This window comes from Corvus moneduloides, chromosome 20, assembly GCF_009650955.1.
Source record: "Corvus moneduloides isolate bCorMon1 chromosome 20, bCorMon1.pri, whole genome shotgun sequence".
Classification (NCBI taxonomy): domain Eukaryota; kingdom Metazoa; phylum Chordata; class Aves; order Passeriformes; family Corvidae; genus Corvus; species Corvus moneduloides.
Genome location: NC_045495.1, coordinates 1,774,622 through 1,796,904, shown reverse-complemented (window position 1 = coordinate 1,796,904; position 22,283 = coordinate 1,774,622). Strand labels below are relative to the sequence as shown.

Sequence of the window (22,283 nt, the reverse complement as noted above, 5' to 3'; positions counted from 1 at the left end):
GGTGGGCGTCTGTGTTTGTGCTTGGAGTGCTCAGTTCCTGCGGTTCAGGTGGGGGTGAGGTGAGGAAAGCTGGCCTGGGAAAGGACAGATCCTTGAAAACCGGGCTCTGTGCACCTCCAGGGATGTGCTTTGGAGAGGGTGGAGTCGCTGCCAGCCCAGTGGGGACCGTGGCGGCCCAGCTGTGTCGGGGGCACGGTGCCAACCTGGCCCTGGCTCGGCATCAGGCGCCTGTTCTGCTGCCAGGAGCTGGGGAAAGGGATTGCCACGGAGCTGGCAGGGGCTCTGCTCTGGAAATCCTGGCGTGAGGGCCGTGCCCAAGGACAGCACACTTTGGGGAGGGGGTTGGATTTGGAGGGTGCACCTTGGGCTGTTTTGGGGGGATTGTTAAATCCCAGCCTTCCATCACTTAAACACCTGCACTTCTGCCTCTTCTGTTTCAATTAATCCGTTTCCTCACGCGTTTCTGGGAATTATTTGAGCATCCTTGGCCCTGAGGCGGGGGGATAAAAGCCCCTTCACCACGCTGCTCTGTCCTCTACTCTCTCCACCCCCATTCCATCCTTCTCCAATCCTTGTCTGGCTGCTGCCTCACCGCTCCACGCATCCATCCCAGCGCTTTTCAGGCTCTGGCGCACCACGAGCTGCCCTTTGCGCTCCGTTCCCTGGCGAGGGAAAACCCCAACCCCGCTCCCGTCAGCGCACAGAGGGCGTGTCCCCGACGGGCGTGTCCCACATTGGGCGTGTCCGGGGGGCCAGGGGCGTGTCCGGGGCGTGTCCCCGGGGCGGGGCTGCCGGCGGGCGGTGCTTTGTGCGGCGGCGGCGGCGGGGCCGGGCCGGGGCCATGGAGCGCTGGACCGGCCGCGTCGCGCTGGTCACCGGCGCCTCCGTGGGCATCGGCGCGGCCGTGGCGCGGGCGCTGGTGCAGCACGGCATGAAGGTGGTGGGATGCGCCCGCAGCGTCGACAAGATCGAGGTACCGGCGGCGGCACCGGGGCGGGGGCCGCCTCCCCACGAGGCCGCGGCGGAGCGGGGCCGCTCCCGGGCTGAGCGCGGCCGGGCGGTGACACCGCGCGGGGGATGCCGCAGCCGGCCCGGCCCGGCCTCTCCTGGCCCCGCGGCGGGTGGAAGGTGCCCGAGCGAGGAGCGCATTCAGTTTTGGGGGTTTTTTGAGCCGCTTCTTATCGAGGTTAAAAATAGCATCTGCCCGGCCGGTGCCGGGAGCGGGATCGGGCTGCGGGCGCTCCGGGGCCCCTTCAGCCCCTCGGGGATGCGGCTGCTCGGGAGGCAGGGCGTTTCTAGGAGTTGGTGTTAAAATAGAGCTTCAGTCCTGCGAGGAGCATCTCTACAGCCGCGTCAAAAACCCCACGGCGCTGGCTTGAGAATAAAGATGCTTAAAAGAAGTGTTTTCTCGGGATGCCTTTTGTAGCTGGGTGCGTTGGTCAGCTGTGCCTCGCGGTGGCACGAGCTAAAGCTTATTTGCCATTTAAGAAGTTTCCTCTGAGGGAGGAAATAAGTTTTAGTCAGCTTAAATATTGCCATCCTGGGTGTTTGGAGCTAAAGGAGACCTGTACAATATCCAGGGTTGGGTTCCCTTAGCCAGGGTGATAAGGGCTCTGCACAGCTGCCTGCACTGAGAATAAATGGTCCAAAATTCACGGAAACCAAGGCTCGGCACTGGTGGCATTGCTGAGTGGGGTTAAGTAAAGAAGTGCTTGGGAAAACCCAAACTTTTCCCCTTTTTCATTGCGTGTCGCAGAGGCGCCGCTTGCAGAGAGGAGAGAACGCCAACGTGACTTAGTGAACTGTCCTTTGGGGCTTGCTTCTAATTTTGGACTTCCCAGCGTTTTGATGCGGCAGTTTGCAGGGAAAGCTGAGCTCTCCAAAGGCTTTCCCACGTGCAGCTGCCGGTGTTTGATGTGCTGGAGCCTCAGGGTGCCTGGCAAAGGATGCTCTAAAGGATGTTGTTGCTTCCCATTCCTCTCCGAAAAGTTATTCCCAATATTGCTGTTTCCACCAGTGCCCTTATCATGGATTTTGCTTTGGAATCTTTTCATTTGGGAAAGAAATCAATGAAACTTGTGTTTTCCTCTGGTGTTCACGTGAGTTTCCTTCCTTTCCGAACCTTTCCTGGCTGAAATACAGCGTGGATTCACAACGAGCAGTCCTGTGAAGCTTTGCCTTTCCATTTCAGTGCGCACCAGGAGCAATCACTTCTGTATTGATGATTTATCGGCTTTGCTTGGGGTGCAGATGTGCTGGGTGGTGCTGGCTGCTCGCAGCTCCCAAACGTCCTGTGGTGTTTCAGACACGTGTTCCCCCAGCAGCTGATGTTTGTCCCCGTTCCCTCCCGCCTCCCTGGGACCCAAGTGTGTCTGCAGCGCTGTCACTTGTTTTGGTGGGTGTCTGGACTGTGTTTTGCTCCGCTGCTATTCTGGGTTTATTTATTGTCAAGCATGTTTCCTTAACGAGGAAGAACCATCCCAGCAGCGCTGCCCGCTGGGGGAAGGGAAGGTGGTGGAGTGTGGGGGGATCCAGGGTCACTGTGGGAGCAGCTCCATCACCTCCTGGCTGCCAGGGATGCTGTGGGAGCTTTGTACCCGATCCTGCCACGCTTCAGAGCAGAGCTGTTGATGGAGCTTTCCTCCAGGAGGTTCACCTTGAGGCTTTTCCTTAAAAAAAAACAAACAAAAAAAAAAATAGGAAGGTATTCAGGCTTGGAACTCCTGAGCTGCCACCGAGGATCTGACTGCTGCTGGTGTGAGGGGTGCTCTGATTTGGGGAAGCAGGGCTGGAACACAGTGATGGAGGGAGGAGAGAAGAGGAATGTGAAGGAGTTGAGGGCTTGGTGATGCCAGAGCATCACAGACGTAGTTCACAGAATCGTGGAATTCCAGCCTGGTTTGGGTTGGAAGAGACCTTATAAACCATCCCATTCCAACCCCCATGAGCAGGGACACCTTCCACTATCCCAGGGTGCTCCAAGGCAGCTTGAAATGGAAAGAGGGCAGACGGCAGGGTGTAAAACCTGGAATACAGAGCTTACCGTGTAGCACAAAACCACTGTATTTCGTTGAAGTTCATTAAAGTCACCAGTTTTAAGGTAAAATGGCTGGAACCCCTCTGTAAGGTGGTTTTGTAACCTCCAGCTAACTGGTGGCTGAAAGAGCAGGTTGTCTGGTGGGGATTTAGCTTGGGCAATAAATGCTATGTCAAGATTTCTTAATCTCTTGGAAAATCAGATAAGGGCTTGAGGCAAGATAACGAAGGATTTGCAAAGTTGCGTGTTTGGCATTAAACCTGTGTCACAACGCCAGTGGTCTTTATTTGGCTTTTGAAATAAAAATGTTAATGGCTCACAAAAAAAACTCCACAAAAACTGCAGAAGGATCTCTTTTTTTTCCCTTCCAGTGGCTCCACTGGCCACGTTTCCCTCTCTGCTCCCAAACAGCCCCGTGCTCCCCACTTGTGCTGCTTCTGTGACCGGAGACTTTTGGTGTGGGTCATCAAACAGTGACTTTAACAGCCAGACATCGAGGAATAACATATAATTAAACTGGCTTTATTTTCCTTTTGCATGCCAGGAGGTAATTCAGGTAGAAGGCTTGTTTTAAATGCAGAGCCTGGAGGTACTAACAGCTGTCAAGGACTTTCTGGCGTGTTCTCAGTGAGTGTTTGCTGCTCTCCAGACACCGCCACGCGTTCCAAGTCAGGAGCTTTAATGAAGCAGCCAAGCGTTTTCAGCAGCTTGGAAGACCAAGCTTTGGGGAGAAAATGCTCCTTAGGAGATGATCACCCTCCCAGGGCCCCCCTTGCTGGTCCTGGGGTCTCCAGGGTGCAGAGACTCACTGAGATTTTCAGCCACTCTGGTGTTCTTCAGCTTCCCTGCTCCTCATGTTTTCCAGGAATTTGTATTTAGTGTCCGACTTCTTGCAGCAGCACAAAAAAGGGGAGAATTTGCACATGCATGGGGCAAAATATTCCCCCTCCCGTCTGGCAAGCCCCTCTCTGGTCTTTTATTCAGTGAGGTATGTGAGTTTTGTTTTGCAGGGTTCTTCGCCAGGGTGGGGAGGAATTGGGAGGGTTTTTTTGGCTCAGAGGCACTGAGGGACTCTGCAGCTTTTCTCTTGGAGTGCAGGAAGGCAGGAGACAGGGAGCTCTTTCCAAGGGGTTTGCAGTGATGCAAACTACGCTCTTTTTATAATTAAAATGGATTTGTTTTATATTTACAGAGAATGGCAGAAGTGCTGGCAGGGGCTCTCCCTCCATGCAGGGTGCCAGAGCCCTGGATCTGCAGCATGGCTGGGGCTGTCACTGATGGGAGATGCTCCAGGTGGGACACTCCCACCTGCTCCAGGTCACTGGAAATCTTCCAGCAGCTCGTTCATTCCGTGGGTGCCTTGTTCTGGTGTGACCAGGGACACCATGGATGTTGTGTTCCAAAAGAAATCCATTTTTTTTCTGTCTTTGTTGGCGTGCTGAGAGCAGAGCCGTGCAGGAAGCAATAAACGTGGCTTAAGAGACAAGGTTTAGCCAATTAATTCCAATGCATTTGTGACAGGTATTGATCAAAGGTAACATTTATAACCAGGGCCTGCTTTGTCAAGGTTAGATCTCGCTCAGGAAACAGCCTTTGATAAGCTGAGCAATTGATTGCAGGTTGGAGCAGCCCAGTCTCTGAGGTCAGTGCTCTCCTCCCTGGCAGCAGCGTGGGTGTGTGGGAGGAGGAGGAAGGAGCTGAGTCTTCCTCGTGGGATCTGAGCATCCATTTGTGGTCATTCCCATGATCCCTGCCCAGCCCTAAGGTGCAAGGGAGGCTCTGAACCCCGTGGGTGCTCCACGAGGGGTAATTAACAGGTAATTGTTTCATAGCACCTGAGTGTGGTATTTAATTACCTGCAGGCAGATCATTGATGGTTTAGAGGTCACTTGGTTCCATTTTGGCCTCCCCTGGGGGTGTCTGTCCGTGGGGTGCAGCTGTGGTGGGTCTGACCCTCTGCTCAGCAGCTGGGATGGGTTTCCTGGGCTGTTCCCAAAGCCACGGCTTTCCCCACTCTTCAGGCAGGAGGAGCAGCTTCAGGCAGGATAATCCCAAGGCACGGCTCCTGTGGAGTGAATGACCTTCAGAGTCTCCTTGGCCTCTGGAAGGGCTTGTTTTGTGTTTGGCCAAGGCTTTGCCGCGGGGATGGTGGGAGCTTAAGGCCTCTGAAGTGCTTTTATTGCCACTTGTCCCTGAGCAGATCCTTTCCTGATAAACTGCAGAGACCCCATAATTGCTGTCCAGAGTGGGGGGAACAAATGCTTTGCTGTTCCCATGATTTTCCTGAGCCTTGAAGCTCAGGAGGTTTAAACCAGGTTGGATTCCTCCTCTTTCTGCCCCAAAATGTGCTTTAAGAATGTCTCTTTGTGGCAGCCCCCCCTTCTCTGCTGCACTTCCGTTCCCTTGGGCTTTGCAATAGAGCAGCAATACCAGGGCATGCCATGCTCAGAGCCCCACAAATAAATAACTGAGCCTTTCCTGGGGTTTTGGAGCTGGAATGGGGTGTGTGTGCTCCAACAAAGGTCAGGTGGCTGTCCTGTGCCTCAGTTTCCCTGTGTAAAACCTGGCAGCTATCCTGGGAAGGTGGGAGTGCTGTGCAGGGCCAGCGTTGGACACAGAGGGGTCTTTCTGGCTGATTTTGGGTTTAAGGAGAGTGCCCAGAGCAGGGAGGTGTGAAAGGAGCTGCCACAGTGCTGTGGAGAAAATACGACGGTGTTTTTCCTGGGGTTTATGAATAGCTTAAGCTCCGCAGAAAGCAGTGGCTGTGCTAAAGTTGAGTTTTATCCCTGTCTCCTGCACGGTGCCCACGTGGGCAGTGCTGATGGGGATTTCCTGGCTGACAGGGTGGGTTTGTGCCACCCCAGGTGGGTTTGTGCCGCCCTGGCTCTGTGACGTGCCGGCTTTCTGTCCCCGCCAGGCCCGTGCGGCTCAGCCGCTTGGCTGGGATTAGGCTGGCGTGGCCCCGAGCGGGGCTGGCGTGGCTGCAGATGTTTGATGCCAGCACCTGCAGCTGTGTGTGCCCGGGCAAGGGCTGCTCCTGGCACCCGCTGCTCCCGCCGGCCGGCCTGGGACGCGCGGGAGCCCCGTCCGCTTCTCCGCGGCTTGTAAACCTGGGCTGGAATAAAATCCAGCACCTGCCACCGGAATTTCAGAGCTGGAGAGCGCTGGGAGCCCGTGGGCGAAAGCCCAGGCTCCTCCTGGCATGCATTAATCTGCCTCTCCCGGAGAGGATTCCTCGGGGATTACAGGCCGGGAGCTGAGGAGTGACCGTGGGGCTGCTGCTGCCCTCGCTGCCGGGCACAGCGGAAAGCACCGGGCTCTGCCAGCCCTGCAGAAAGGCCATGGCCACTCCGAGGGGTGCTGGCAGGAGAAGAGGCCCACCCCGAGCTGTGGTGCTGGGGACCCGCTGTTCTGGTGCTCGTGGAGTGGCCCAGCCCCTGGATGCAGTCGGGGCTCGGGTCTGCCTGGGACCCCCAGCTCGGAGCTCTCGGTGCGTTGTCGGCTGCGGGGGCTCTCTCGGGGTGCTGGGGCTGGGAAGGGCTCGTGGCAGCTCTGGGAACAGGTCCTGGGTGTCCCCAGGAGCGCTCCCAAGTCCTGCTCACCTGGGATGTACTCGGTTATCTGTTTTACTCAGGGTGGGTCCGTGCTGGTTTCCATGGACCTCTGATCGCACCTTAAATTCTCAGAGCATCTCAGACCTTCACCGCTGCAAGATTAGGCGGGGTTTGACTTAATTAAAATAATTTTCCAGGTGGAGATGTCACAGGAGGCAGGTGCCAGGAGCTGGGGGTGTCAGGCAGAAGCTGGGGCTCAGCTCTGCCCTCCAATCTGGGTGTCTGTGGGTTGCCTTGGGAATCTGCTGGTGGAACGGGCAGCGACAGGCACAGCTCAGAGTAAGGCAGAGATATTGCTCTAATGAGCTGTCATGGTGACAGCAGCGTCTCCTCCTCCCCCACGCCAGCCTGGAGCAAGAAGGGAAAAACTAAAAATGCCTTGACGTGAGGAGGGACTGTGTGAGTGCCTGGAGGTAGCAGGGACCTCCGGGGCGCTGCGGCTCGTGTGTGACACTGGAAATTGAAAATTAAGTGAGCTAAGAAAAACATATCCTGGGATGTTCAACTGCTGGGAAAGTGCAGGGAGCAGGGAGGGCTTGGAGAAGAGCAGCGTGGCTCTGGAGCAGTCTGGGAGGACAGCTCCCAGGTGATGGCTCAGCCAGACCCAGCTTAGCAGGAGCCTGGCTCCAGTGCCTGGGAAGAAATGTGCAGTAGTATTTACCCTTGGATCGTGTGGGCCAAAAGATACCCACAGCTCTGAATCTCGCTCATGGTCACAGAGCACTGTGGAAATAAACAAATAAACCTCACTCTAGTGCTTTATTCACTGTACATCTCTATTATGCCGTTGTACTGCTATTAAATCTTAATTAAAAGCAGCTTCAGACTTGCCAATCAGTAGAATGAAAGGGTTTGTAAGCCCTCAGTTTTCTTTCAGAGCTGTGGTGCTGTTTTCTCTGATGAATTTTTCTCCTTCATTTCCTTTAGATAGCAAAAGTAATTGGGGTGACTTGGGTGCTTTTCCAGCTGGTTTCTTGGTGCAGCTCTGTGTTTAAGCACTAGTTCAGTCAGTAGGACACAAGTACCTGTGACGAATGGCAGGTTAGATTAAAAATTACCTGATGGCTTCTTCTGGCTTTAGTCTCTCTGAACTAAATGTGTCTGAAGCTAATGGGATGGTTTGCCAAATAAAACCCTACATGACTCCTTCTTTTTTTTCCCCCTCCCCTTAAGAGTCCCTTAACATTTTTATATCAATTAGTTCTGTAAAACCATTTTACCAGGACTGAATGTAAATGCAGGGCGCTGTACCCCATATACACAAAGAGCATTAACCCCTTCTGGGGAGAACTGGTGGTTTCTTAACACAGCAAACCCATCCCATAAATGTGAGGCATCCTTCCAGACTGAGTAGCACCTGGCTATCCATTTCCAAGCATCCAGAGATAATGGTGTGTATACAGAAATGCTGGAAGTGTCCCAGGCCAGGCTGGACAGGGCTTGGAGCAACCTGGGATAGTGGAAGGTGTCCCTGCCCGTGGCAGGGTGTGGAACTGGATGATCTTTAAGGTCCTTCCAACCCAAACCATTCTTATTTCAGATTTCCATCTCTGATGCTGGAGTTGCACTGGCCTTGTCTGTATTGCTGTTGCATTACCTGGTCACTCTCAAGCTGTTTATGAAATCTGGAAAACCAGCTTTTTTCTCTTTTTCTTTCCTCCATGTGCATGTGGCATGCTCAAAGTGGAACGAGCATCACTTGAGTGATTTAATGGATGCTCTGAAAAAAAACTCTGCAAGCTCCGTAGCTCAGAGAGTTGCTTTTCAAAAGTCTCTTGCAAACTTGCCCGCAGTTGATGTTTCTTTGAAGAGTTTGTGATGACTCTTTATCTGTAGATGGTTGAAGCACGTTCAGCCCTGCCTGGATGTCAGCAGTGTTCAGCACTTGGTTTTCAAAGAGAATTTGTTAGCACAAGTGCAGCCTGAGAGATGAAAGGATCCGTGCTGAGGCTCGTTGGAGGCGGCGAGACACCAGACAGGGAGAGAAAGGTTTTGAGAGAGATTTGGTTTCCCTGGTCACTTGTGTCAGAGAAGCTTTTCTCCCAGGGAGAAAGCCCTTTCTGTCTGTGTCTGCCTGGGAACAGAGGATGGGCAGCTCCAGCACTGGAGGCACTGCTGTCCAGAGCCCACAGCCAGAATGGTCAGGTTGGAGGGACCACAGTGGGGCATCTGATACAACCTCCCTGCTCCAGCAGGGTCATCCCAGAGCAAATCACACCCCTTGTTTCCTCTGCTCCTTCATCTGTGACTGCTTCCACTGAGAGGCTGGACTGAGCAGGGAAAGGTTTCTCCAAATGGTGGAAGTGGCAGCTGGACATGGAAACAGCTGTGAGATATGGCCCTGTGTCCCTCTGGGCTGTCCATGAGCTTTTCTGTCCTTCCCTGTCCATGTTGATGAGCCCTTCTTCCTCCAGCCAGCTCTCCTGGCATGGGTCCTGCTCTGGGAGATTCCTCCCAACCCCTTGTTCCTGTGTTTCTCATCTTTGAACATCTTTGGCATTGCCTGGTTCGCACTCTCGCACCAGTTCGTGGTCCCTTTGCCCCTTTTTCCCTCCAGTGTCTTTGCAGGAACGAGACCCCATCCCTGGAGCAGTTTAGAACCTTCCAGCAGCCCTTCATACTGCTGTGAATTTTCTAAGTGCTGCTCTTGCAGATTTTCCCCCCCTCGACTGTTTTTTCAAGCCTGTGCTCTGATAGTGAAAAGGAATATATTTTTCCCCTCCTATCAGCACGTCATCAACAAGGTTGCCTGTATGGCAAAGTGCAGGCAGCCCCAGGAGGGCACAGAGAGGCAGGATTCAGTCCCAGAGGCACCTTTGTTCAGGCAGAGATGTTGTCATCTCAGCCTGAGCAGGGCTCTCCAGGGATCCTGATGCTGCTGGGGTGGATCGATCTCCGGCTGAACTCGGCACGTCCGTCCCCGTGTCGCCTGGTGCTGTGAGAGCAATACTAATCATTCTTGTGTTACTGCAGTGCCTTCCCTGTGCTGGGAGCCAGACAGGAGAGCAGCTCCTGCATCACAGCTCAGCCCTGGGCTGGTTCTGGCTTGTGGTCCATGAAAGCTGTGGGTTGCTGGGAAAGGCAAAACAGCAAAGCTGCAACTCCCTGCTCAGGGCCTTGGTCCAGCTCTGTTGTGGGCTCAGCTGCTGGGAAACACAAAAATCGTTTACCAAACAGAGCCACTTGCCCCAGAGTGCTTCAAATGAACGTGCTTGGGGTGCAGGGAGGGCTGGGGAGGGGCTGGCATTTGTCCCTCTGCAGGGCAGGAACTCCGAGCTCGGAGCTGCTCCGCAGCCGCCTTCGTGTGCAATCACGTCCAGGAGATTCCTGCACTGGGCCTCGCTCCTCCTTTTATGAAAGGCTGGAAATTGCAGTCCTTGGAATGCAGGGAGGAGCTGGGAGGAGTGGGAAAGCTGCCCGTGGCAGGAGCAGGGCTTTATTGCACCCGCTGAAATGTCACTGTTGGTGACACCGCCGCGGGCCACGGCGTTCGAGTGATTTGGTGGACGTTTGTAGCCAGAGTCCATCTCCCCGCAGGAGCCAGACATCATGTGGCTCCTGCCTGGCGCTGGGAGCTGTCACTGTCACTGCTGTGACACATCAGGGAGGAGATGCTGCTTCTCATTAGTGTCAGGGGTAAAGGGCATCCTCGGGAGGATGTGGTGTGGTGGCGGCAGCGCAGGCGGCCAGCAGCAGCTCCTGGCCTTTCCTTGGCTTTGTGTCACCCAGCCTGACAAAAGATTGGGATATTTGGAGTAATTCTTGGTCCTGGCTAACGAGGAATTGTCAGGCACATCCTTTGCCAGTGTGGCAGACTCAGAGCCTGGTGCCAGGGCAGGATTTATTTGTATTTTGCCAGCACTGCTCACCTTGAGCAGTACTGCCCGGGGTGATGGATGAGCACTGAGAGTGTCCTCAAGTTCAATAACTTAAGGGCTGGAGCTCTCCGCTTCTCCTGGATATGATATCTCCTTTTTCTTAATTAACATCACAGTGATTCTTCCCCAGTGCCTGCTTTTCAGCCCAGGGTGTGTTAGCCCTGAGGTGTGTTTTTCAGGAAATGGCTGGATAAGCTGCTCCACAAGGAGAGGGGGCTGATGGCTGTTTCCATCCATCCTGATGGCTGTTTTTTCCCTTCCTGATGGCTGTTTTTTCCCTTCCTGATGGCCGTTTCCCTCCTCCCTCTCTCCCCTAGAAGCTGGCAGCAGAGTGCCAGAGCGCCGGCTACCCGGGGACGCTGATCCCGTACAAGTGTGACCTGTCCAACGAGGAGGAGATCCTGTCCATGTTCTCGGCCATCAAGACCCTTCACCAGGGGGTGGACGTCTGCATCAACAACGCGGGGCTGGCCCGGCCCGAGCCCCTGCTCTCGGGGAAGACGGAGGGCTGGAGGACCATGATAGATGTGAGTATCCTCCCGAGGGAGCAGGAGCTGGGCCACATTTCTCTTTCTTCTGGCCACCATCTACTCATTTCAGAGCTGAGGATCTGCTCCCCAGCCTGCTCTGACCAGGTTTGCTGCTTGGGGAGTGGAAGAACACCTTGCCCTGCTGAGCCCTCACCTTGGAGGATGGAAACACAGCAGCACTTTTCCTTTAGCTCCCTGAAGGGTGGAGAGCCTCACTTTTTTTTTTCTTCAATAAAGCAGGAAATCGAATGCCAAGCGCTGGCTTCTGCAGCTAATCCTGTTAGTTGTGGCAGTGGGTTGTAAAAATGGGCAGATTCTTTTTGGCTTGAAAAGCTGTAATGCTTTTTGTCTTTTGTCATAGCTTAATTTTCTGCCCATAATCTGGTTAGGGCTGGATGTGAATGAGAGCATTTTGTGTGCTGAAATGGGAGTTGTGCACATGGCCCATCCCATTTACAACTTCTCCCTGGGTCCTCCTGTCCTGAGGTGCTGCTGGGCATCTCTCTGTGACTTCACCATTTTTTGTCATTATGTGAGGCCCCTTTTCTGCACCTAGCAGTGGCAGCCACAGCTGTGGGACCTCAGCATGGTTTGGGTGTCCTTGCAGTGTCCCCTCCTGCAGCTCTGGCCAGTGAGGTGCTGAACCAAGAGCCTTTCACGGAGTGATCTCCCCTCCTGTGCCACTTTCTCTTGTACACAGAAGTGTTTTCCTCATAGGAGCAGGAGTGGGACTCATGGCTGTGAGTAATCCTTGTGGCACTTCCAGCAGCTCTGAGAGCTTGTCCCAGTGAAGGGAAGGACATGTCTGAAAAGCTGTTTGAAGCTGTAGGCTCAGGGCCACTGTGTCCAACAGTGGAGTCAGCTGGGACGTGTCAGCTCCCCTGGCTGTTCCTCCAGAGTGGTCTCGGGGGCTGTGTAAAGCAAAACAGAGAAGCACATTGAGGCTTCAGACTCCTGCTGCCAGGGCAAGAGCTGCCATATCCTGGCTAATTAAGTTCTTGTTAGGATTTTGGCCTGACTGCTGGCTGCTGTGACTGCAGCCAAAGCAAGCTCAGCTCAGCTTTGTCTGCCCAGCCAGGCTTTGTGAGCTGCCCAGCCTGGGTCACTGCACAGCCGCATCTCCCCGGCCCCCGTTGCCATGGAGGCTTTAAAGAAAATGAAGTGAAGTGTAGCTGAGGCTGAGCTGGTGTCCAGCAGGGCACTGCCCAGCCCTGACTCGCTGCGAGCCGGGCCCTGGGGGTCACCTGGGCCTTGGAAACTCCTTGTCCTGGTCCCTGGGACCGTGTGATGTGTGGATCCCTCGGGGATGCTGCGTGTCCCTTGTGCTCCTTTGTCTCTGTTCTTTGTCAGGTGGGCAGGCTGAGGGGACTTGTGGTTCTTCCCAGCTGAAAGCCCTTCCCCATTCCGTATTCCCTTCCCTGGCTGCTCAGCTGGAAGTGCTCCCTTTAATCTCATCTCCCACCACTTTTAGGGAGGAGGATTTTGGAATGGGGATTTTCCTGTATGAGACACGCCGGTGTTGGTGATTACAGTGGCTCAAAGTTTGGGAGCCTGGGGGGTCCTCCTGCTTGTGGGTGCTGCTTTGGGGTGGGAGGAGAGGCAGGGTGGTGACCCCACAAGGGCAGTGTTATGAAACGGGGCTGGGGGAATGTTTTATTCCCAGGGATGATCCGTACGGCTCTCTCTGCTCCTACTGCTTGGCAAAAATGCTGTTGTAGCACTGGGAGCAGCCTGAGACACCCAAGCTCTCTCCCTGTGCTGACAGATATTTTCCTCTCACCATCCTCCCAGCAGCTGCTGGCTTGGCTCCTGATTTCTGTGTTAATTGAACAACCCTCCCACCTCCAATGGAAAGGCAAAGCCCTGGGATGCTCCAGAGCCAAATGCTTCACCCACCCTGGCCTGGGCAGCCCGACAAGCCTGGGCTTTGCTTTTCATGCTGCTGCTGAGGGGTAGAAACAGCTCAGTGGAGTTTTCCCTTTTGTTCTGTGCCCCTGCTTTGTGGCTGCATGGAAATGTCTCCTGGAAGTGTCTCCTGGAAGTGTCTGTGTCTCCAGGCTGTGCAGGCGCCGGGGCAGGGCCTGGGGGGGCTCTGCAGGGCCAGCCAGGCCCGTTCCCCTCGCAGGGGCAGGACAGGGAGGGCTGCCAGCACCTTTCACAGGCCACTGGGCTTTGCAGAGCTGTGTGGGAGCAGGGAGGCTTCTTCCTGAGCTTCCTGGAGAGCAGCGTGGTGGGAGATGCTGTTGGAGAGTTCCAGGGCACCTCTGGGCTGCAGGATGGGAAAAGTTTCCAAACAGCCATCGATCCATCGATTTAGGAGGCATTAGGGCCTTAAATTAAAAGCATTTTTTTTCTTTTTAGTAAATTGATTTTTGCTTCCATGCATTTTTTATGAGCTTTGAGGCTCTGTCTCCTTCCAGATTCCCCTCTCAGTATCCTCCTTCTTGCTTTATATCTAGCAGTCAGAACCATGTTATCATTTACTTATTCCCCTCCTTTCCTAATGTTCCCGTTCTTTGTTGTCTGGTATTTATATCCGAGGTGGGAGCTGCTTCTCCCCAGGCTGCAGGGAGATGTTTGGAATCGCAGATGTGTTGCTTCACAGCAGCACGGAGCCCTGCCTCTCCAGCCAGCAGATCTGCTGTGGGTGCAGGAGGGAAGGTGTCACCTCAGGCAGGTTCTGAGCCCATCCTCCCCTGGTTCACAGCTTCCCCCATCTTCTCGCTGATTTGTGAGGCTGGAGCAAAGTCCTGATGTGCAGGAGAGGCTGGGGCTGTGTGCTGTGCACACACTGAGCCAGGCTCCGGGGCTGCAGCAGCTCCTTCACGTTTTACCCACTGACCTTTCCAGCCAGGAATTGAAGCTGAACTTCCCATTTTCCCTGCTCAGGGCACAGAGGGCTGCAGCACACATCCTCTCGCTCCTCTAGACACGGAATGGGTTTGATTCTTGGCATTACTTGTTGACAAGCCAGGCTCTGTTCTTCTTGCTTTTCTAAACCATCTGTGCAGGGATGTGTTTGCTGTAAGCTGTGTTTCCATGTGTGCTTTGGAGCTGAGGTACTCGTTTGGATGCCTTGGAAAAGGCTGATTCTGGGAAGTGAAATGCTGAGCACTTCTAGGAACAGGGTCTTTTATGTTCTCTAATGTGGCAATTGGAAGTCATTAATTGCTGGGAAATGTGGTTTCTGTCACGGAGCTGCTGCCTGGGCAGTGAGCAGGCCCCAGGTGTGGTGGCCATCCTTGCCAAGGGACCTTTGAACCTTTTCTCCTTAAAACAGGAACCAGGCAGAAAAATGTCTTACATGGATATGCATGCTCGGGGTGATACAGACTTGCTCGTTTTCCAGGCGTGTTTTTAGGTTCCTCAGTGCCTGTTCCACGTTTTGAAATGGGATTTCACCCCAAAATCCAGCCTGTGCTGGTGGGAAAAGGCCATCCCAGCTCAGCTGCCTTCCAGCCAGTTGTTTTGTTCTACCGTGGGGTTTTATCACAGGGCTCTGGACTTTCCCACAGTGGCTGTTGATTGGGATCTTGCTTTGCCAGGAGCTGTCAAAATGTTGTAACTCTGCCCACGCGAGGAATGGCTGCTCCCTGAGTCACAGGCTTTGGGATGATGTTACTCTTTAGTGGCCTTTGGAGAGGGAGTTGGGAGTGACTGCTCCAAAACTGAGCTGCCTGCTGGGCTGGGGCATCCTGGGGCAGGGATGTTGTTTGTCATGAAGGGTTTCTCCACCAGCAGTTGCCCAAATCCAGATCCCAAAGGACTGGTGACTCCTGCGTCCCCTGACCACCCTGCTGTGGAATCCCAAAGCCTGCACATGCCCCGCCTGCTCTGGGCTTCACTCCAGTGCTGAGGGGCCCTTCTGCTGCCCTCTCTGCTCATTTTCCTCCTTGCACAGCCCAGGTGAATTCCCAGGTTAAAGATTTATCCCTGCAGTTCCAGGTGTGATGGCCGAGGTGCCCAGCAGCGACTCTGTGCTTGGCCAAAGTGCACTTGGATGGGGGTGATGACTCCACTTGTGTTGCCTGGGTACTGCCAGGATCAGACAAACGCCCTGTTTATCTCTGGCCGGGACAAACCCCTCACAGATGGCCTCTGGCAGTGAACAGGGAATAACGACCGAGACAAAAGCAGTGACAGAAGATCCTTGAGCTGACCCCGCTCCTCTTTGTGCTGCTCAGGAATTGCATCTCTCAGCTCCAGCCCTTTCTCCAAACCAGTGGCCCTCTCCTGCCTGTCCTTCCGTGCCAGCAAGTCCAGGTTATTCTGCCCTGTTCTTGTTCGTGATTTTCCCAGCGATGATCCCCAGCCCTCTCCCGTCTCCATCCCTCGCTGCCCACATGGCCTCGTTCCTGCTGCTCCACCCATTTATAGTGGCACTATTCCTTCTGATTCATCTGAAAATCAGTTCTTCCTGGAGATTTCACTCACTGCAGTGTGTTCAGACCCTCCTGTCCTGCTCATTTAGCTGGCAAAGTGACACAATGTTAGACAGGACCTGCCAGGGGATGGTCACAGCCTTTCTGGCGGCCTTCAGCAAATCCCTTTCCAAATCTCAGCCACCTGAGCAATTAGCACTGCTGCTGAGATTCGTGCTCATCAGTCCTGCACGTACCTCTGGGCCCTTTGTATTCCAGCTGGGAGAATGTCCTTATCTTTATCTACACCGGGAGCTTTGACTCTGTGTTTTATGATCAGGGAACCCTGGAGGCGGCCGTGCATTAATGGCTCCACAGCATTAATGGTTGTGGAGGTGACAGGACTGAGTTTAACCAAGACAGGACACGATGGGAAGTGCTGGTCCAAAGAGCAAGAGCTCGGAAAGCTCTGGATCCTAAAGGACGGGGCAAATTGCCAGTTAGGGCTGAGGAAAATGTCAGCAGGCAGTGACAGATCGGTGGCTTGCACACCCCCAAGGTGAGTTGCCCACTCTGGTGTTCCCTGTGGCACAAAGTGATCTTTGGTTCGTGTGTCCTGGGAGCTCTTTGGTGGCCACGGTGCCTCCTCTGAGCTGCTGGCGCTCTGACAGGCAGGATCTGGGGATTTCCTCGTTAACGAGCTGACCTAATTACCTGCTGTTAGTGCCCTGCCAGCTGCCCAAAGCCCGGAGTGCTCAGTGCTCGGCAGAACCGCAGGCTCTGTCTCCTGCCTGCGGGGAGGGGGTTTGCTCTCCCTTAATTTGGGATTTACCCTCACACTTGCCCCTAGAACAATCAAGTCCATTCATTTCTGCTCACTCTGGGTGTCTGTGCCCCCCCTGCCCCTGTGACTGCAGCCCCCAGCTCAGGTGTGGGGTGTATGAGCAATTCCTTCTCTGGGTGTTCCTGGGAATTGCCAGGGGACAGGGACTGGAACTGATATCCCAGGCTTTGGGCATACAAGGGGCAAATCAAGGGGTGCCAGGCAGGGCTGCTGGGCTTAATTTCTTCTTCTTTTCTCCCCCCTCAGGTCAATGTGATGGCTGTGAGCATCTGCACCCGGGAGGCCTACCAGTCCATGAAGGAGAGAAACATCGACGATGGGCACATAATTAACATTAACAGGTGAACAAAGGGGGCTGTGGGATCAGCCTCGGGGGCCTCCTGCTCTTCCCTGCAGCACAGAGGGGATTTAAGCACTTTGTGGGGTCAGCCATGGGGGCCTCCTCCTCCTCCCTGCCTTACAGGAAGGATTTAAGCACTGGAGTTTCAGGCTTGCTGTGCTGCTGATGGGGTTTTCCAAGGATTGTGGTGGTTGATACTTCAAACTTGATCTTTGCTGGTCTAAAGCAAGGAAGACCAAAGCAGGGAGAAAAGGATAATATCAATCACTCATGATGGGGCAGGGCTGAGATTGATTTCTGGAGCTAGTCAGGAAGTTTGAGTCATGTTGAGAGGAGCTTGTGGTGTGTTCCCTGCTGCAGGCCCCGTGTCAGCTTCTCTGTGGGTTTATTGTGATGCTCTGGGTGTCCTGCTGGTCCCTCCAGCCCTGTCCCCTGTGCTCTCCCCCCAGCATGAATGGCCACAGCGTGGTGCCCCAGTCTGTGGTGCATTTTTACAGTGCCACCAAGTACGCGGTGACAGCGCTGACCGAGGGGCTGCGGCAGGAGCTGCGGGAGGCCAAGACCCACATCCGAGCCACAGTGAGTGCTGAGGGCCCCCTGCTTCCCTCTGCCCTGGTGGGAGGCAGGTTTCATGGGTCAGAGCTTTTCCCTTTGGGAAAGAGCCGAGGGGATGCAAAAATAGTGCTCAGCACACTGGGAATGGCCTAGAAATCCTGTGGGAAGCTGTGGCTGTCTTTGCCAGGCAGGTTGGGGCACAGGGCCGTGTCTGGGAAGGGATTTTTTGGGTGCACAAAGTGGGCAGGTGCTTGTTGGGGGGGTCACATCAACAGAGGGAGGCACTCAGCTGGGCTCTCTGCTCTCAGACAGAGCTTTTCCGTGTTTTTCTTTGCTTCTCTGTGCCTCTGGGGTGTGAACAGGCAAGTACCCACCAGAGATATCTGCCACAACAATCATTAAGGCAAAGCCTGCTCACTTCAACTATTCCCTTAAAAAATGAGTGGGAAAGGAGAATAACAGAAAAATGAATGTTTTTCTGTTTGGTTTTTTTTTGCTTTTTCTAAAAAGTTTTCTCTCCTTTTTTTTTTTTTTTATTCTTTTACTAAAGGGGAATTACGAGTCCTATTAGGATGTGCTCTGCTTTTTTCCAGTGCATATCTCCAGGACTGGTGGAAACAGGATTTGCTTTTAAACTTCATGATAACGACCCCGAGAGAGCTGCTGCAACCTATGAAAGCATTCGGGTAGGACTTGGAGGAATGGAAACAGGGAAGTGGCTCTGATTATAATTGAACAGTCTTTGTCCTGGCTAATGGTTCCAGCCCAGTGCTCTCCAATCTCAGCCCTCAAACCTGCAATTTTGCTCTGGTATTTATTTGCACACTGTGTAGATTTTCATTTGGATTCAGTTTCCAGCTCCTTATATTTTTCCTTCTATTTTGATGCTTCTGTAAATAAGTATCAGTCAGCTCTGCCATTTTGCCAGCTGTGACTTCTTCATTGCCCAGAAGGTGTGACAAACAGAGGTGCCAGCACAAGGAGAAGTGTTGTCTTGCAGGTGGCACAGGGTTTCCTGTGGGAATTCCTGATAAGGATGGCAGTGCCTGACCTGGCAGAATTACTGTGCCAGCAGTGAGGTTACTCACAGCAGTCGAAGAGTTATCAGCACCAGACACATCCTTTGTTAAATTTTTAATTGATTTGGTATTTCCTGCTTGCTTGTGCCTTCTGGACATGCCCCAGTGACACTGTCTGACCTCATTATGGATGGGCAGGAGAGGAGGGATCTCGGGAACGTTCTGTGGTGCCCTTTGACCGAGAGCCCCTTTGCTGTCGTTGCAGTGTCTCAAGGCTGAAGACATGGCCAATGCTGTCATCTATGTCCTCAGTGCCCCTCCTCACGTACAGGTAGGCTGGGGCTGAGGCTGGAGGGGCTGAAGGCTGCCCTGGCCTGGCTGATCCGCCGCTGGATCAGCTGGGAGCTTAGGGAGCCTGTGCTGGGGATTAGCAGGGATCACGTTTGTTTACACTTCCCGGGTGGCAGCTCTGGGATTGCTCTGAGATGGCACTGCAGGGGCTCTGGGATAGCACTCTCAGGCTCTTCACATCCCTGTGGATCCAGCAAAGGCTGAGCTGACTCTCATTCTTCCCCCAGAGGGTGCTGGGCACTGCCCAGGCTACCCAGGGAATGGGCACATTCCCAAGGCTGCCAGAGCTCCAGGAGCATCTGGACAACGCTCCCAGGGTGGGATTGTTGGGGTGTCTGTGCAAGGTCAGGGCTTGGCCTAGATGATCCCTGAGAGTCCCTCCCAGGTCAGGATATTCTGTGATTCCATGATCCTAGAAAAGGACTGTGCAAGGCAGGGGGAATGTGAGGGGTAGGGGGCACGCTCTGCCCTTTGGATGGTGCCATCTGAGATTTGCTGAGAGTCTTGGGTCCTGCCAGTTGCCAGCTGACGTGTTGGACCTTCTCCCCTCAGTGTGGGATGCTTGTGCTGCCAGAGGGACTCCCCTCCTGAGAGACAAGAAATATTTGGCCAGCTTTAGGTTGGAGGCAGCAGCAGCAGGAGCAGAGCTGGTGTTCAGCACGTGCAGCAGCAGAGTTCCTGTTGTGAAAGCAGACTTTGATCGTGAGGGGTTCCAGCGTCTCGTGTGAACTCTGCTCCCTGGAGCAAGACGTGCTCCCTGGCACTGCATCCCTGGGGATAACTGGCTTTGCTTGGCTTAAAAAGAAAAGATCCTGCACCTTTTCTGTGCATATTTGAGCTTTTGCCCCCTGCTAAAGGCAGAGCAGGTCCATTCACCCCTGCTTTCCTCACATCTCAGTTAACCAGGCTGGTTCCTGCTCACAGGCTGGGGCAGCAGAGAAGTGCCCAGGGCAGAGTTCCAGTGCACAATTCCATTCATGTTGGTCTCTTGCAGATCGGGGATATACAGATGAGGCCCACAGAGCAGATCTCGTAGCAGGGGAGGAGGATGAGGAGGACCATGAGCAGCACTGTGTCCACTCCACTTGGAACCCTCTGGCAGCCCAGGGTTCCCTCGGCTGGCTGGCAACGTTTTAATCAAGTACCAAGGATCGTGTTTGAAGAATTATTTTTCTCTCCCTCTCTCTGAGCTGGTGCTGGTGCTGAGCCAGTTTGAAGAAAGAAAAACCACAAACTCGTAGTGGGTCTCTTTCTCCCCCACTCCTTTCTGAAACTGCTTAAGAGTAAAAATGTATTTGAAAATAATGCAGGGAAGTGGTTTGTAGAAGATTGTTTGTCTCCAGGCTGGTTTATTCTTCCTTTTGCTTTCTTTTCAAGGTTTGTTTGATCTTAGTTGCTGATGCTGTGTGTGGACCTAGGTGAAGTGGCACAAGATGTTTGCCAGCTTCAGTGTGCTTAGGGTTTGAGATTTTCAGTGGATGTCATACATGAATCCATCTAATATTTGGGGTTTATTTTCATCAGGTTGATTACTGATGGTGATGATGCATGTGATATTTTCTATTTCTTTTATATTCCACTGCCCTAACCCCAGTGTACAACCTCCCCCAGCCCTCCTTTCCCCCTCACATGAATCATGACTGCCAAGTTTGAGGAAGTATAAATGTGTGTGCTTGCTATTTCTCTTTTTTTCTAGGTAGGTAAATAGTTGGAGGAAAAGCACCTGTCCTTGTGCAGGTTAGGATGATAATCTAAGTGGCATAGTTACAGTAAGAGTGAGTTGTTTGGTATTTTTAATAAAAACTAAACGTGTGCTGTCTTGTGATCACCTCTATCCTTGGTATCATCTCCCAGCACTCTCGATGTTCTGTATGTGATATTTGCATGCATTGACACTTTTCTGGAAACGTGGGTTGCTCTGGTGCTGTTGAAATGCTGGTGCTGAGGAGCTGGAAGTGGTGGAAGTTTATTTCTGTGTAGAGACACAAACTCTGAGAGAGAGAGAGAGAGAGAGGGGAATGAGCCGTGCCGAAGGTGTCCAGAACGAGGAGAGATTTGTAGGGGCATTTTGGCTAAGAAAAGCAGCAGGTGAAAGGTCTGGGTTGAGATCTTGTGTTGGTGCAGCCCCAGTTTGGCTCTGGGTTGAGGGAGAAGAGAATTGGCCCCAAAGCAGAGCTGGAGTTGTCTTGAGACTCTTTGCAGGGAGGTCTGTGTGTGTCCAGCTCTTTGTGGAGCTCTTGGACATGTTGCCTTAAGATTGCAGACCCTGTCCAGCTCCTGCTGGACTCCAGGCAGCGTTTCAGAAGGTTGGGGATGGTCAGTTGGTCAGAGCAGAGGACGGAGAGCCTGGGGAATCAGGGCTGGATTGTTTGGCTGACACCAGGAGAGCCCTGGGAGTTCATCTGTGTTACCCCTCCGCAAGGGAGACCAGAGTTGGGCCACCAAGACACGACTTCAGCTCCTTGTACAGCCTTGGGCAAGTCACTTTACCTCTCTGCCTCAGTTTCCCCAGCTGGAAAATGGGGATAATAACACTCACCTACCTCACAGGGGTGTTGTGAGGACTCACAAGCTTTTGTAAAGCACTTTGACCACGACAGGCGCTGTGTAAGTGCTGAGTGTTGATATTGAAGTATTACTATGAGTTAAACCTTGTGATACCTAGAATTCCTTGTGCCAAAGGTGAGCAGCTGTAGGAGGATACAAGGAGAAAACTGGCAAAATGTTCCTTAATAATGGCAAAAACAAAAGACAATTTGCCCCTTTTTTTCCTCTTTATTAACACATGCTCATGGCGTGTTCTGTCCATTCCTCATCTGTCACCAGTTTCTACTGACAAGTGCACCTGGATTTGGCTTTTTAATTTGTTGTGAGTGAAATTCCTGCCCCTTGGGAAGTCTTGCACTGCCCTGCTCCGGGATGCCAAGGTGGTGCCTTTGTGTGGATTCCCAGCAGGTGCCCTGGGCAGCGTGTACCATCTTAAGAAGGTGGTTGAACTACTGAAGAGGCCAAAAAAAAAAAATTCTTTTAGAAATTAGGAACTTCTGAGCAGAAAATAACTGAGCAGGGATGTGGGCAGCAGTGGTGAAACACTGAATTGTGGCAGCAGCTGTGTGCAAAGTTCAGCAGATGTTGAAATGTGTGGCTGAGGAGGGGCTTTACATCTCCCTGCTGTGTAAAAGGAGGATTTGGAGAGAATTGCTTAAAGTGCAGAACCTTGACAAAGGGTTTGTCCGGGTGGTTGCTCCCTGCAAATACAACCTGGCTGCCCTGCAGCCCTGGAAGTTGGGTTTCCCCCCCTCCCCCAAGAACATTTTTAAGTCTCTAAAGTAACCTTGAGATGAGGTGCAGTGTATTTTTCCATTTGAAGTGTGGTTTTAGGGGATCATCCCTGCTGCCCATTAACCTCCCCCACGAAGGGTGGCCGTGGAGGTCTCCTTGCGGGTTCTGTGCCCGCGGGTGGCCTTGGTGGCACCTCCTGCCACCTTCCTGGGATGAGATGGGACACGACTCCGAGGCAGTGAAACCCCTCAAACGCGAGGATCAGTGAACTGTGTAACTTACCAGTAGCTTTCTAATTGTGAACTGTAAAATAAAGAATAAAAAGAGAGGCACACTGTGGTTCGTTTCTGGTGTGTTTTGTTATTTCTGTGTTAGAACTCAACAGCCTTTTTGCTCTTCACAGCCAGACCTCTGTTTGGGGAACGTTCCAAACAGAATCCTTCAGTTTGGGGTCTTTATGAGGAAAAACAGA

At 53.2% G+C, this 22,283-nt stretch overlaps 1 protein-coding gene across 2 annotated transcripts; it reads left to right on the top strand.

Annotated features, from left to right (window-relative positions):
- The first annotated feature begins 809 nt into the window (after positions 1-809).
- On the top strand, positions 810-22,150 carry DHRS11 (dehydrogenase/reductase 11). 2 transcript variants are annotated; one of them, XM_032130172.1, is made up of 7 exons: positions 810-973; positions 10,847-11,056; positions 16,511-16,605; positions 17,054-17,183; positions 17,753-17,845; positions 18,444-18,509; positions 19,524-22,150. In XM_032130172.1, exons 1-7 carry the CDS (start codon positions 842-844, stop codon positions 19,563-19,565), a joined length of 768 nt encoding a protein of 255 aa, XP_031986063.1. In that variant the 5' UTR covers positions 810-841; the 3' UTR covers positions 19,566-22,150. The 2 variants fall into 2 exon arrangements, with proteins under 2 accessions (XP_031986063.1, XP_031986062.1); XM_032130171.1 differs by lacking the exon at positions 810-973 and adding an exon at positions 2,086-2,395.
- Positions 22,151-22,283: the final 133 nt, after the last annotated feature.